Source organism: Rousettus aegyptiacus, unplaced genomic scaffold (genome assembly GCF_014176215.1).
Source record: "Rousettus aegyptiacus isolate mRouAeg1 unplaced genomic scaffold, mRouAeg1.p scaffold_m13_p_2, whole genome shotgun sequence".
Lineage (NCBI taxonomy): Eukaryota > Metazoa > Chordata > Mammalia > Chiroptera > Pteropodidae > Rousettus > Rousettus aegyptiacus.
In genome coordinates, this window is record NW_023416295.1 from 55,293,503 (window position 1) to 55,308,873 (window position 15,371).

The 15,371-nt window shown below is 34.0% G+C and overlaps 1 protein-coding gene across 4 annotated transcripts in view; it reads right to left on the reverse strand.

The window, feature by feature from the left end:
* Nucleotides 1-9,597, reverse strand: part of SLC4A10 (solute carrier family 4 member 10) — a 235,689-nt gene extending 226,092 nt beyond the window's left edge. For 2 of the 4 annotated variants that reach the window (XM_036236083.1, XM_036236080.1), the window contains exon 1: nt 9,305-9,597. In XM_036236083.1, coding sequence (XP_036091976.1) covers nt 9,305-9,352 — 48 coding nt within the window. In that variant the 5' untranslated portion in view covers nt 9,353-9,597. The remainder of the gene's footprint in view (nt 1-9,304) is intronic. The other 2 variants (XM_036236085.1, XM_036236082.1) reach the window with 1 other exon arrangement.
* Nucleotides 9,598-15,371: the final 5,774 nt, after the last annotated feature.

Genomic DNA, 15,371 nt, shown 5'->3' on the forward strand with positions numbered 1-15,371 from the left:
AGTCCATAATGAAATAAGCAATTGAATAAATACATAAACAAATGGAGAAGTGCCAGCTCTTCTCTACAAAAAAAAAAAATCCAATTTCTAAATGCAGAAAAATTAGAGAAATAGAAAATCACCATTAGGAAAACACTACGGTAATAAATAGGTAATAAGCAGAAAATATTCATTGCTAAATGCTAAAATTAGTGAGTAAAACCTTGAGGAGAAACAGGATACTTGCATAGTATCAAAGAATCTCCCCCAAGGTATTTATTATTACGAAAGGGAAATTTTTAACTTTACAATGGAAAACCCAGTAGACACCTCCATAATCAAGGTAACATCCCCAGGAATAAGACATCATTTATCCTATGATATGATGCACTAAGAAGGGAACATAACTTCAATGGTATTCTTGACTAAAAAAAAAAGGAAGAAAATAAAAGAAAAAAGCATAACCAAAACTAATTATTAGAATCCCAGGCAAACACAAATTGAGAGATAATCTACAAAAAAAAAAATAAATTAATTAAACTAACCTGTACACTTCGATAATATCAAGGTCATGAAAGATAAGGAAAAACTGAGTAACTCACAAAATAAAGATGATTAAAGGGACAAAATGGGATCCTGGAACAAAAAAGATATTAGTGGAGAAACCAGTGTTATACTACTAAATACTGTGGCTTAATTAATACAGTTGTACCAATGTTAATTTCTGAGTTTTGATAATTAAATATGATCATGTAATATGTTAACATTATGGCAAGGTACATAAGAATCACCTGAGAGTTCTTTAAATGCCTTGTTTATTGGCTCCACCCCTTTGATATTCTAAGCCAATAAACTTGAGTAAAGTCCATAACTTGCATTTTTAATAAGCCCTCCTAAATATTCTGATGCAGACAGTCCTTGAGTTTAAGGTTTTCAATAACCCCTTTGTTGAGGAGAAAAAAATACTAAATTTTATATTTACAAGCAGTGTTCCATAAAATTACACATCAGATTTTTTGACAGGCATCTATATCATAAAATTATTTGTTAATAAAATACAAATTACATGGCATGTACTCAAATAACATTGTACATTAGGTCTATTAATTGCTATATATATATTTATTTCAATTTATTAACCACAGGCTTATTCCCAGAGCAGCTTGAATATCAACAGAAAATCACCACTGCATTTATGAAAGCAATATGAACCTAACAATAATGAAATGTACTTTATAAGCAGATCTATGTTTCGATTCCATCCAGTAGTTATCATATACCTAACTACTTTTTGTGGCATTTGCTTTCTGGAATTTGACTAGGTCATCCTTTTCGATATCAAAGCTTCATGAGTCAAAAAGAAAAAAAGTCATGAGGAAGCAATAACCTTTCTAAATAATTTTTGTTTCTCAGAATAAGCAAAAAGCAGAGGTACAAATAAATTCTGGAGGCACTCCAGGAACCTAACACATTCAACATGCAATGGAAAAATTCTTTAAAAACTTGCTTATTAGAGTCTTACAGCATAATTTTCATGATGAATGAGAAAGTCTTCATAATACTGATATAAAGATTTTATCACTAAATCAAGACTATTCAGAATCCTTGGCTATAATACATTCTCACTCTAACCCGCTAAGTCGGTATATCAAAACTACATTTTCATTCTTTGAGAAGATCTCTTAGAGCTCTGAACTATTTAAAATTGGAACTAAGCTTAATATAAGAACTTCCATACAAATGGCATTTGAGGAATTTTTGTGCAATCCTTGACATAGTACATAGAAGTCCTCACTAAAACAAATAAAATGACAAAATAGTGCCACAAGAAATTAAAGATCTAAAAACATGGAGGGACAGTCCGCAAACATGTTTTGGAAGACTCAATATTATCAAATTCACCATTGAAAAAGGTAAAAGAAAGCCAGTGAGAAAATATTTGCAAAATATTTCTAACAAGAAACTCGTACCCAAAGTATATGTTTAAAAATTCTCATAATTCAAGAAGGCAACAAATAACCAATTTGAAAAACGGGTGAAAGATTTTAGTAGACATTTCATCATAGAAGATATACGAATGGCTAATAAGCACAGAAAAGATGTTCAATATCTCAATGTTCCTCCAAAATTCTTATGTTAAAATCTAATCCCCAATGTGATGGTATTAGAAGGTGGAGGCGTTTGGCAGGTGATTAGGTCTTTTATAAGAGATTAATACCCATATAAAACAGTCCCCAGAGAGCTCTCTTCTTCCTCTGTCATGTGAGATCATAGCCAACAAATGGTCATCTATGAACCAGGAAGGGGTGTGCACCAGGTACCAAATCTGCTGCTCCTTGACCTTGGACTTCTTAGCTTTCAAAACTGTGTGAAACAACTTTCTGTTTTTAATAAAGCACCCAGTCTATAGTATTTTGTTATAGCAACTCAAATGGACTAAGATAATTAGTCATTATGAAAATGTAAGTCAAAATCAAAACAGCATACCACTTCACACGCATTAGAATGGCAATTTGGAAAGATAGACAACACTGAGCGTTGGCAAAATGTGGAGAAATCAAAACCCTTATATTACTGGCACGGCTGATATGTGTAAAATGACACAATCTCATTGAAAACTTCTGGCAATTCCTTTAAACCTTAAATATAAATATATGATCTAGCAATTCCACTCATAGCACTCTACCCAAGAGAAATATAAATATATGTGCACATGGAAAAATATATATGAAAATTTATAGCAGCATTGTTTGTAATAGCTAAAAGTTAGAAACTAGATAGTTTATAAATGAATATAAACTATCAATAAACAAGTGCCAGACATCCATACAATGTAATACTTTCCAGCAATAAAAAGGAACAAACTTCTGATACACACCAAAACATAGATGGACTTCAAAACACATCACTTACATGAAAGAAGCCAGGTACAAAAGACTGCTTATTGTATAATTCCATTTATATGAAATGTCCAGGAAATGGAAATTTATAGACAAAAAGCAAATCAGTAGAAAGTAGATCAATCCTTGCTCAGGGCCAGAAGTATGTGTTAACTACAAATGAGCTGGAGAAAATTTTTGGAGGCAATAAAATGTTCTAAAACAAAATTAGTGATGGTTGCACAGCTCTGAAAATCTACTAAAAATTACTTAATTTGTATTACAATGGGATAAATTTATGATATGTAAATTATTTATGTATGTATATATATGATATGTAAAAAATCTCCCTAAGCATCATAAGATCTTGGGAGAAATAGACTATGAAAATCAATATTAAAATGGTTAATTAATGTTTTCTTTGGAGTTTGACTTACCATACAGTAATATAAAATGCTATGAGACTAAACCAATAATGACCTTAAAATAATGTTGGTAACACAAAATGAGGTTTAATTTTATATTTTATGTACCCTTCTTAGAAATGTTGTTGCTTTGATGTTCTTCATGTTTAAGTTTAAAGTGTATCAAGAAAAAATTCAGAAAGATGATTTGGAGAAGTAACAGTTTGAACTTAGTCAAATAGTTCCCTTTGTCTCTTGTATGTATTATATGCCATATACTCTCAACTCAGCTTTGAAGATATATTCCAAAAGACCTCTAGCCCTGCAAATAGTTTGCTGAAACCCTGACCAATCTCAGCATTACCTTCACAAAGAAAATAAATTTTGTGAGAGACTATCTGGGAGAGAGCAGGAGAAAGAGAGAAGTTATTTTTGATTTTCATAAACATTTTACTTTCCTTTTTCTTGATTTATAGAAATATGACTGATATAAGGATTGCTTAGATCCTCAACTCTCTCCCTGTTAATGATAATGGTTAAAAAATAACTTACTATTTTTGAAAATTTTTTAATAGAATTCACCATTTTGCAGTGTATAATTCAATGATTTTTAGTATATTCACAATGTTGTACAACCATCGCCGCCATCTAACTTCAGATCATTTTTTATCATTTCAGAAAGAAACTCTACAGCTATTAGCAGTTTCCCCTCACCCCAGGCCCTGACAACCACTAATCTTTAATCTCTGAGGATTTGCAGGTTCTTGACGTTTCATATAAATGCAATCATGCAATATGTGGCCTGCAATGCCTTACATTTTATAGCACCTTGTATCATACTACTTTGATTTTGAAGAGATAGATTTGAAAGCCTATTTTACAATCAGATGCCTTTTTTTAATTGACTTTAATTAAAAAGAGAGTAGTCAATTAGAGACGATATTTTCAAACCCTCAGTACTTATTAGCTGTGTGAACCTGAATAACTTATTCAACCCTCCGAGCCTCAGTTTCTTATTTGTAAGACTGGATAACATTAGCAACCTTTCAGGATTATCATGATAACGAGAGAGGTTTATGTTTAGCACAAGTCTGAGACAGTATCTACTATTATTTCACAAAGATTATCTAATTACCAGCATCACTTTAATTTGACATTAAGATATTTATGCTTGAATAGAAACTATACGATAGTGGAAAGAATGATGGTGTAGGAATCAAGAGGTTTGGACATTAGGCCAAGCTCTTCCAGTAAGTAGTATGAAAGGCATACCCTTAAATACATCTTATCTCTTTGGTGTTAAATTTCATCATCTGTAAATTAAGAAGTTAGTCTAAAATCTAGTCTCCAATTGATCTCTACAGTTCTTCTTTGATCAAAACATATATGATTCCACAAAATAAATGCATTATACACTAGTTATACCCTATTTCTAAATAAGAGCAACACACCTCAAGGAGTATCTGAGACAACTCTTTTACATGGGAGAATATATTAGAACTTCAATTTGCATTTATTTTATCTAAAAAATAAATAAAACAACTAATACTGTAAAGATTGAAACTGCTAACCCCACAGAAAGCCAAATAATAAAGTACCACGTATCCTACGAGGTATGAGAAAGGAATAGGGGAAGTTTCTCCACAAAAGAGGGTTGAGAGTGGCACCTGCATTTCACCATTAACTTGAAGCATCTTGCAATGTGCTGTTTAGCATCTTGCTAAGCCCAGTTTAACTTCTGAAGCTACCATCGTTCCAAGTTTAGAAAGAAAGCAAACATTGGAAGTGTGATTATTTTTATGACCATGATCTCTAACTCTGAGTTCCAGACCTTGGCCTAGATATTTTCTAACCCTCTATCATAAACTATCTCATTTCTTCATCTGACCTCAATATATTTTTATCATAAACTTAATACTGCAGAATTTAGATTCTACCACTCATTACCTTAGCATACTACACATATATTTTATTTCTAGAGTCATTCATCATTGTAAAGTAGCAATTCAAGTGGATTTCCATGAAAGTGTAAATGAGAATTGATTCCTTATAGTGCATTTTTCTCCCTATATATTACCATGTGAGGTATGTTTTCTTTAAATTCATACTATCATCTAAATTAAAATTAAAATTAACTAGAAATACAATATTATTTAGCAAAACTGTATGCTCTTTTTGTTACTTTGACATTTTGTCCATTTTCTTTTTCCTGATTTAATAATAGATTTTTGATAAGTTTTTTTCCCCCTACAAATAAAACAATTCAATAAACCGAGCCTATTTGGAAACCTGGAATTAGCATTTTAAAAGGTGCTAGATTACACCATCTATTCTATATTATTTCTATATTATTCTATAATATTCTATATTACCTTTAAAAGGTAATATAATATCTATTCTATAATATTCTATATTACTTTTTTAAAGTGATCTTTACTCTAGTTCCATACTTCAGGGCAGTTTTTTTGAGTAAGTTAAACTTAAAATAAGTTCCTTTTAGAACATCAGTATTTTAGAAGGGATCCAACATGGACCCACTACATATTACCCAAGATTAAAGGGCATTAGATAGAAATGTTTGTTATGAAAATATTCTTCAAGAAGTCTCCCCCATGGCCTGATAATTTGAAGACAGCCAGGTTACTCCTAGAAGAAAATTCAATACCCAATGTCAACAGAAATATCATCATATGCAACATCCTAATTCCTGGCTTCAAACTTTTAAATGATTAGTCCCATTATTACAAAAGTTATATCACTATCATTATTGTAACATATAGTCTTCATATACCCCAGTGTGAAATTCATGTAGACGGGGTTTTTGTCCATCTAGTTCTTTGCTGTTTCCCCAGCCTCAAGGACATATGTGGTCAATAGTAGACACTAATAAGTGAATAATTCTTGTAAATATAATTTATTCTCATAGCTTCAAACATGACACTCAGGCGCGATCAAAGCGAGACTATACTGTGGGCCAAGAAGAGTTCAACATCTTGACCCTTAGAGGGACTAGGGCCTACGAAATGCAGTGATGCCTTGCCCAGCAAAAGCAACATCAGTTCTAAGGAGGACTGAGAGAAGAGAGGAACATGTCAGGGCCTCCTACACCCATACCCTTACTACGTACTTTATATGTGCTAAATGAAGGTAAATCTTGGAGGACTAAAAAGAATCTTTTCCTCCCTTTCATTGAATCAGAATACATTCACTCATTTGACATATTTGTCTATTCTTGCAATTTTTCTTTCTCTGTTACTTCTCTGTCTAATTCTGACTATTTCGGTCCCATGTCTAATCTTGGTTTTTAATGCCTTTCCAACTAGCTTTCCCACCATACAGGAAAGTTTCCACAGCTATAACTAAATATCCACCTTCTACCTCCACTTTACAGTGTTTCTCAGTGTTCCATTTCCCTAGTTTCTTAGTAGACAGTACTGATAAGCCACCTGTCATAAAGACCTACAACCTAAAATTCATTTCAATGTCTATATTTCCATTAATAATGATAATAGCAGCTAACTTTTATTGAGCACTTACTACTAAATGCCAGGTACTTGACATAGGTTATTTCATTTACTCATCAAAAAAACCCAGGAGACATTTTTTCAGTTGAAGAAACTACAGCTTATCACTTTCCCATGATCATACAGCATGTCAATAGCAGTGCTGGGACATACCAGACTGTGTTTTTAAATACTATGCCATATTGTCTATCATATAATTATTTTGCAAAGTCATCTGACTAATTTTCTAAAACAGAACCCAAAGCTATTTCTTCCTTTTTCTTCCAAGCATAAAACTCCAGTCCAGGATCTGATTATGATAAGCCTAATTATTAATGTAATGTAAAAATACTATTTTTTTCCTTGAACTACTTTTAGAAGACCTATATTCTACTCCTGGCTTCATCACTACGTGATTTTACACATGTTATTCAAACTCCCTGTGCCTCAATTTCTAATTTTTACAATTAATAAAATTTTCTTTAAATAACATGATTGTTTTCAGAAGAAAATAAAAAACAGCCATAAAACCAACTGGGAAAGTTTAAAATGCTATACAAATATTATAAAAGTAGGTCAATAATTCAACATCTTTTCTAGCCTCCCAGGCTTATTTTTCTTATAAAGAACTGCTAACACGATCTTCTCTTGCCATTAAACTATAACTATTCTATACCGGCCATTATCCACACAAAATGTAAACTTATGACTTCAAAAATTTCCATTGACTTACTGTAACCCTTCTTTTCTAGCCAAACTTGAATTTTTCCTCCTCTTTTAAGCCACAAACTGATTGCTCATCTAGTCCAGGAAATTCTAAATTCCCCTAGTTAATCCTCATTTGCTCCTAAACTCTTTAATTGTTCCCCACAAGTGACAACTCACATCCCATATCTAAGTGACTTCAGACTGCTTTTCTAGGACAGCTTTGAACTCCCTCCCCCTAAAAGGGGGTTTTCCCCCTATATCTTAACCTTCTTTATATCTCCATTTCCAAATTCTTGTGTATAGTTCCTCTCTCTCATCCAGGGAACAATAGTTCTTGATATTCTTGATACCCTTTATTCTGAGTATCCACAGAATCCTAATTCGTGTATTTATTCAAGTTTGGGAAGACAAATAAACCTTCTGCTCTGATTTTTTAAAATAATTCCAGTCTGACGGGAAAACAAACGTCTCTACCTCTAAGCAAGCAGGCTTACTGGCACTTTCTCCCCCCAATCTAACACTGTCCCTGCCCTTTTTCAGCCTCCAGTCTCGGTGGTGACTCCTGCATTCTTCTCATCTCCCTGTTCCCTCCCTGCCCGAATCTGGCGTCTTGAGGAGCACTGGGCATGCTCAGTAACCTCAGCGGATTCCGCGATGCAAACTGGAATCTTTTGCAGATTTTAAGCCGCGGGAGAGGTAAGGCCCTAAAAATACTGTGGGCCAGAATTTGCCCACTCCTCATGTGATACTATCTGATTTAAAGATGTGTTCACAGTCTAGGAATGGAGTCAGAAATGGGCAGCTGGCTGCCAGCCCCTAGTCGGCCAGGTGGATCCGCAACCTGAGTAGCAGAGAGCTGAGAACAGCCCCTCTGCCTGGTTTGGTGCAGGGAGGAGATTTCTGCTATTCTGAGCTGTGATAGTGCTGATAGATGGCTGGAAGCTAGTGTTTTGCATCTCTGTTGCGTCAAGAAAAACTGCTTGGGTTTTTTTTTCTTCTTCTTCTTTTTCCTTGAACACAGCTGCTGCTCCAGGAAGAGAAAGAAGATATTACCTGAAGACCTACAGAGTCTGTGAGCTAGCCAGAGATTTGTGTGGAAAGGATAGACAAATCAACTACTTACCCAAGAATTAGATCAGGGGAGCCAGCTGAAAGACCCAGAGATAAACAGGCTATTTCCAAATGACAATTCAGGAACATTTCAGCTATTCAAATCTGAATTGTGTGTCTATGCCCCCCAAAATTCATACCTTCTTTGTATGTGAACCATGACACATTTTCTTTTGAGAGAGACTGACAGAACACACACACACACACACACACACACACACACACACACGATCCTTCTGTTCTTTCCCCCTGGTTTCTGCAGAAACTAAATCTCTAAAGCTGCTACAGGAGCAGATTCCCTTACCCCACTATCAGGAGCATGAGGCAAGAGGAAGAAATTTATCATCTATGTAATATAATAAAAAGGGGGTTTCTTTGCAGGGGCACAGCACAGCATGAGAAACAGAGAGTAGGCAGTAACAGGCAGGGAAAGAGACACACAGCTGCCCCTGCTGCTAAAACCTAGCCATCTCTTTAAACAGCAGCAGACATGAGACATTTCATCACCATTAATGCATCCATATTGAGAAGGGGGAAAAAATCATGTGCTTTGCATTATGCATTTCAGTCACCCAAGATGGGAGGAGACCCCAGTCCATATGTTATGGGAGCTATCCACCACCCCAAAAGTATACTCGCTTCACCTAGCTAGCAGACCGCTTGCCTGACAGGATTTGCAGCAAACGCAGTTAAATCTACATGACAGCAGATTGTCTCTTACCGTAGGCAGCAGCGGCTCCATTTGGGCTCCCTGGTCTTTAATCTCCATGTTTTGTAATGCCTCTGGAATAAGCACCTTTCTCTGCAGTGTCTTCAGTGTCTTACACTCAGCCCGGCACTCGCTCTGCTTAGTATTCGGATCAGGTAGCTCTGAAGCAGGAGGCAATTGCACACTCCAACTCACCAGAGTCACATGGCTCCTACTCACTCGGGCTGCTGGCCAGGTTTTGCACTGAATGCCTTGGATCCCTGGGCCGGTAAGAGAGATCTCCTGAGCCCTGTATCACTGCCCACACCTGGCTACTGGTATAAAATGCAGCTTGCAACGCTGCAAGTCTAATGTACATTAAGAATTTCACCTAAGATGCTAACTTCTACAGAAACTGGTCTAAGGCAGACTCCAACCAGCTCAGCCAGATTTTGACACTTTGAGGCAATTCATTCATTCCCATAAGAAACATAAATCAAATAAGATGACATTAACAAGGTTTATTTACTAGTTGTCCTGATCTGAGTACCTAAGGTCTTGAAAACCAGATAACATCAAAATTGACATGTCTTAGTGAGACTTAACTATGCACTAACAAAGAAATCAGACTTTTGAGTCATTGTTGACTCAATAAAAATTGGACACTTTCAATATTTTAGTTGTGAGAAACTTAGGTGAGTTACACATTATTACAAATAAAATATATTTTTCTATGATTTCCAACAAAAATAACAGGGAAAGGAAGTATTCTGATAGTAGCAATGATGAATATACTAAAACACTTTTTGAAAAGATAATGAATCTGACAAGAGTAACCCAAGCATATACACTTTTGCCTTAAAAGTCTCAACAAAAGAAAGGTAGGGGATTCTCTAATCCACGGAACAGTAGCTAATAGTAATTGTTGAATGAGACTACACATATTTCCTAGAATTGATTATGGGTCTAAAGTATTTTAGGTAATGAAATCTACACATCACTGGACCCCAAACTAAGAGTATCGAGGTTACAAATGAAGAGCAGTTAAAAGAGAAAGACTGAAAATTATTAAGACAGTTTAACTTAAATAAGAAACCTGTCACCAGATTTTTAAAATCTCTCAGCAGCAGATACGAGTATTAAATTATTTTCAGCAACATCAAAATTTTCCACAATGCTCATAACAGTTGAATTATTGATAACTTTTATCTGTTTTCCTTCTCAAAACGATTCTTTAAACAAAGAAATCGGACAATATTTTATAAGAAAAAAAATTTGTTTTTTAAACCATAATGATTAATATATTTGAGTGCCAATTTTGTGCACAGCACATTGAAATTATTCCAAGAACTTAAATAACATGATGTTTAAAAAGGAACTTATTAATTTGTGGCTCAACTTGACATTCTACCATGGACTGATGAATAAAAACTCCTTTCCAACTCAAATGACCATTACTAGCTAATCACGAACAACTTATTAGAATAAAAATCATAAGTTTTCTGTAGAAAGATTATTTTTATCTCATTAGGAAACCCTAAGTCACTCAGTTTATAATTTTTCAAACATAATTTAAATATACCTAGGAAAATGTCTCTTCATTCTAAGAGTCAAAAATAAGACAGTATTTTAAATTACCATTAATCAACATTTTCCTACAATGTGTATGATTAAACCATATAGATACTGTGCTGGAACAACCATTTCTTGAGTTTTACTATTTGCTAGAGCTACTATTTCTACCAGAATAAGAGAACTTAGCCAGAGTTTCAACAGCAGACACTCAACTTCTAAAGATCAAGGAAGCCCATATCTCTAAAGTTCTCTAATCCAAGATGTTGAAAGCTAACCTAACAAAAAAAAAGTGAAAAAAGATAAAGTGGTCCTCATTAAATTTACTACCTCTATCTTACAGCCCTAAAAACTTTAGAATTAAGGCCCATAACCTGAGAAAATACATCCACATACCAAACAAGTCCCAATGAAGAAGGTAAGTATAGAATTGGTTAACTTCTAGGAACAATGGTATCATCAAATAGTGGAATTTTTACCAACAAAACCACAGAATTTTACAAATAGGAACTTGGAGATTAACTTCATTAATTTTCAAGCTCTACAGTTGAAGAGAACAGAAGCTAGGGAAGCGGAAATCCAAATCGCATGAGCAGCTTTCCTCAACTGCATATGTCTGTCTTGGAGATTCTGATATACCCTTGGCTAGGAAAGCTGAGGATATACTTTTGGAAAAATGCTTCCAGGTAACTTTTATATTTCTCCAAGTCCAAACCTCTTTCTACTACAGTCAAGTTTCTTTGGATCTTAGGTGATTAAAAATGTGTTCCTGTTAAGCCTGTTATTATTTGGAAATCCAATGAGGTTTCATTAGTTACAATTTGACAGCCATAATTTCAAACATCACATTTTGAACATAAGTATTGCAGGACTGAATCTGTCCAGGAACTGAACATTTCAGATGCCTCACTGGAATTAGACGATAGCTTGATTTCATTCAATCAGTCCTACTATGTGTGAGGGACTGTGCCACTGATGCTATTTTCTGTCATACTCAGCAATATTAAAGTGGAATTTTCTCTCTGAACAATGAATAAAAGTAGCGATTGGCCAAAAGCCAACCATACAGAGAGGAATTACAGAAAGCATTAAACAGAAGAGGCACCTTCCTCTCCAGCTTCCTATGTCGTAGCCAGTAGGAACAAAGCCACCATGGTGTGCTTCCTTCCTTGATCTGTCCTGTATCCTGGGACTATTGCTGACCTCAATTTTTACTAATCCCCCAAGGAAGCAAGTTAGCATGGATCCAGTGTCCTTTTAGTTCCTACCTTCCTTTGCTGTTTTAAGTCCTGGGGTTAAGATATGCACATTAATACAATGTTTATCTTACAGAAGAGGCCATCTAATTTTAATTGTATTTGAAGAAGACACTGGATTCCTGAGGTTATAGTCAATGCTAGTATTTCAAGAAAACACTTCGCAATCCTATTAGTATTGGATTTCTAGCTTAGATCTCAAAGTCCATTGCTTTGATCCTTTTTACTATTAAAGAGCTGAAGTTTAGGTGATTAAGATCAGAAATATATTCTGAACATTAATACTGTGCTAGTAATAACTTTATGAGCTCGAGTTTACTATTTCAAAAATGACTATTTTTCCGTTATGCAAATGTATCATAACACTTTTCTTATCATTTGCTCTGTGTTATCCCTTTGTTTTTCTATCCTTTAGAACCTATACATATATTCTGAACAACTTAAAACGTATGACACAGATTTGGCAACTTTATCAATCTGAAAGTGTTTAAATGAATTTTAAAAACTCAAGAAATACCAAAAATGTTCTTTCCTAACAGCTTAAAAAATAATGACATTTGACCTCTAAGAAAAAGGGTAAGAATATCCACTCCCAAATCTGGCATAGAACAAGAAACCTCACTGTATGGTACTAGAGTTTAAAAGTGGTAAATGTTACTCCCTTTTACGTATGTTCTTGGCCACCAAACTGATAAGCATGGTTCTAAGTCATCAACTCTCAGAAAAGGAATATATGAAGTAAGTAATTAAGAAGCCCATTCCAATATTGGGCACATGTCCAGATTTAAGAGACCTTCACACTTCTCTTAGTTCATGACTGGTTTTCCCAATCCTGAAGATTGAGATAAAGACTTGATTTTCACTCTTCATCCTAATTTACCCACACAGGGCAACCCATATAAAGCCTACACTTTATATTGAGTACTAGAGGGCAGGATCTTTACCCAATTTAACTCAATTTAGTAAACAAACATTTGCGCACCTATGCGTGCTAGTAACTTTACAAAAACAAACAAGACATGAACCCTGTATTCAGAGAGGTCATAGTTTAGTAGAAATATAACATCATTTGACAAGCACTTAAGTATATGTACAAAAAAACCAGAGGTAGACCAGAAGACAAATGATTAACTTTTAATAGCATTTTTCTCACCTTTACTGCAGAGATTTAAAATCTTCAGGGTATTTCTTTTGTAAAAAAAAAAAAAAAAATCTAATTTTCTTTTACATGTTGTATAAATAAGAAGTATATGCATGCCTCAACCTATTACTTCTCCAATTATCAGCCTTTAAGCCTAATTATCACTGTCTTTGTTAAATGATACTGAATGTATCATTTCCATTCTTGACTTGAAAATAATCACTATCACACTTATTATAGAATTAATCTTAATAATCCTTCACTTGTTCTTTTTCTCCCCCATTTTATGAAGAATTACACTAAAATAATCATTATTCATAGTGTCCATGTGTGAGTTTTACCATACATTTCCAAATGATAAACAAGAAAAATCTGGTTTGCTATTGAGTTGCCACTGTCAAACATGACAAATGTCCTATAGGAAAAAGGGAAGAAAAAAATCAAAACTCTTTCTTATAGCAATTTCTCAGCTTCATCATGAGCAATCAAACTAACAGTGAACACAGTATTCAGATATGTATTACACATAGTGTTCAGATATATGTTTATATGGTCTTATATTACCTAAGAACTTGAATTTTTGTTGTAATTTTCAGAGGTCCATAATTCATGTATTTCCATATTACTTACTTACAAAGCATTTTATTCTAATAGAGAAAATAATTTGAACCTGTAATTTGGGCAAACCATAAATAATGTTTGCTGAATTTTTTTATTAGTCAATTTAACAAAAAGACTTATTAAGCATCTATTGTGTGCTATATGGTGGTGTACAAAGATAAATAAACTCACAATCTGGAAGGAACACAGTGAAACATTCCACAGGACAGTATGACAAATATATAAAAGAAATAGAAAGGACACCTAAATCCAGATGGGTAGAGATGAGGGAGATCAGACTTCCCAAAGGAGGTAACATCTGAGATAAATTTTGAAGCGTATGGAAGATTTTGTCATATTTTTTAAAAATTTAGAACATTACTAGTAGACAAAACAACACACACAAAAGCATAGACACATTACTATGTTCACATTGCATACGTGTAAATACCAACTGTCCACTAAATGCAGGGTTTTTGTTTTTGCTTTTGCTTCTGTTTTAGTGTTCAAAGTTGATAGTCTCTAAACCAAGAATAATTAACACAGGCAAAGAAACTCAATACTTGACTTAAATTTGTTACAAATAGTATTTTAAATTGGACATTAAACTAGAATCATAAGCATTTTTAATAAGATTGAAAATAGGGTTAATAGGAATATTAATGCAATTCACATGATCTTGAAATCTCACCTAGAAAACACAGATACTATAACTTCAAATACTCACAAATTAAGTTTTCCATTTACTACAACATCAATGTTAAGAGGCAGCTAAGTAAATTCAATAGAAATAACTTCATATAAGAATGAGATATTTAAATCAGTTAACAGTTCTCAAGAAAGCACATACCTTGTAGATAAGCCTTCCTTAAACTTTGTCCATGAGCAATTGATACCAGAATAACCTTGGGTGTTTCTGAAAATATTTCATTGGTAGGCCTCATCTCAAAACATTCTAGTCCAGTAAATTGAGCTGAGGACAAGGAACCTGTATTTTTAAGAAGGTATTCTGATATAGGTGGTCTGCATCTGAGTTTGATTTCCATACTTTGTTACTCTAACTATAGCCCTTATCTTTCTTACAAGAAAAACAATTAGCTTAAATATCTATAATTATTTAGCAGACAATATATATAGCATGTATTAGGGTATACCTTAAATGAACTAACATGACACTCATTATTTAAAAACAAAAACCTACCATTTATTGTTTACTATATGTCTAGTACTGTGCCTAGTGTTTTATATAATTATTTAATGTACTTCTTAGATCTAACCCTGAGATGCATGCATGCAACTTCAATTTTCTTACCAGAAAGCTGAAACTGAGTGAAGCTAAATAACTTGCTGAAATTCACACCACTGTTAAGCAGCAGAGTCAGTATGCCAACTCAGGCACCTCCAAAGCATTTATTTTTTTCATCATGCTATAATTGACCTCTAATTTGCCCAGGTTTCCAGATGAAATGTTTGCCCCATTTCTAATTTCCACAAAGAAGACTATGAGTAATAGATCCCAACTCAAATTTGG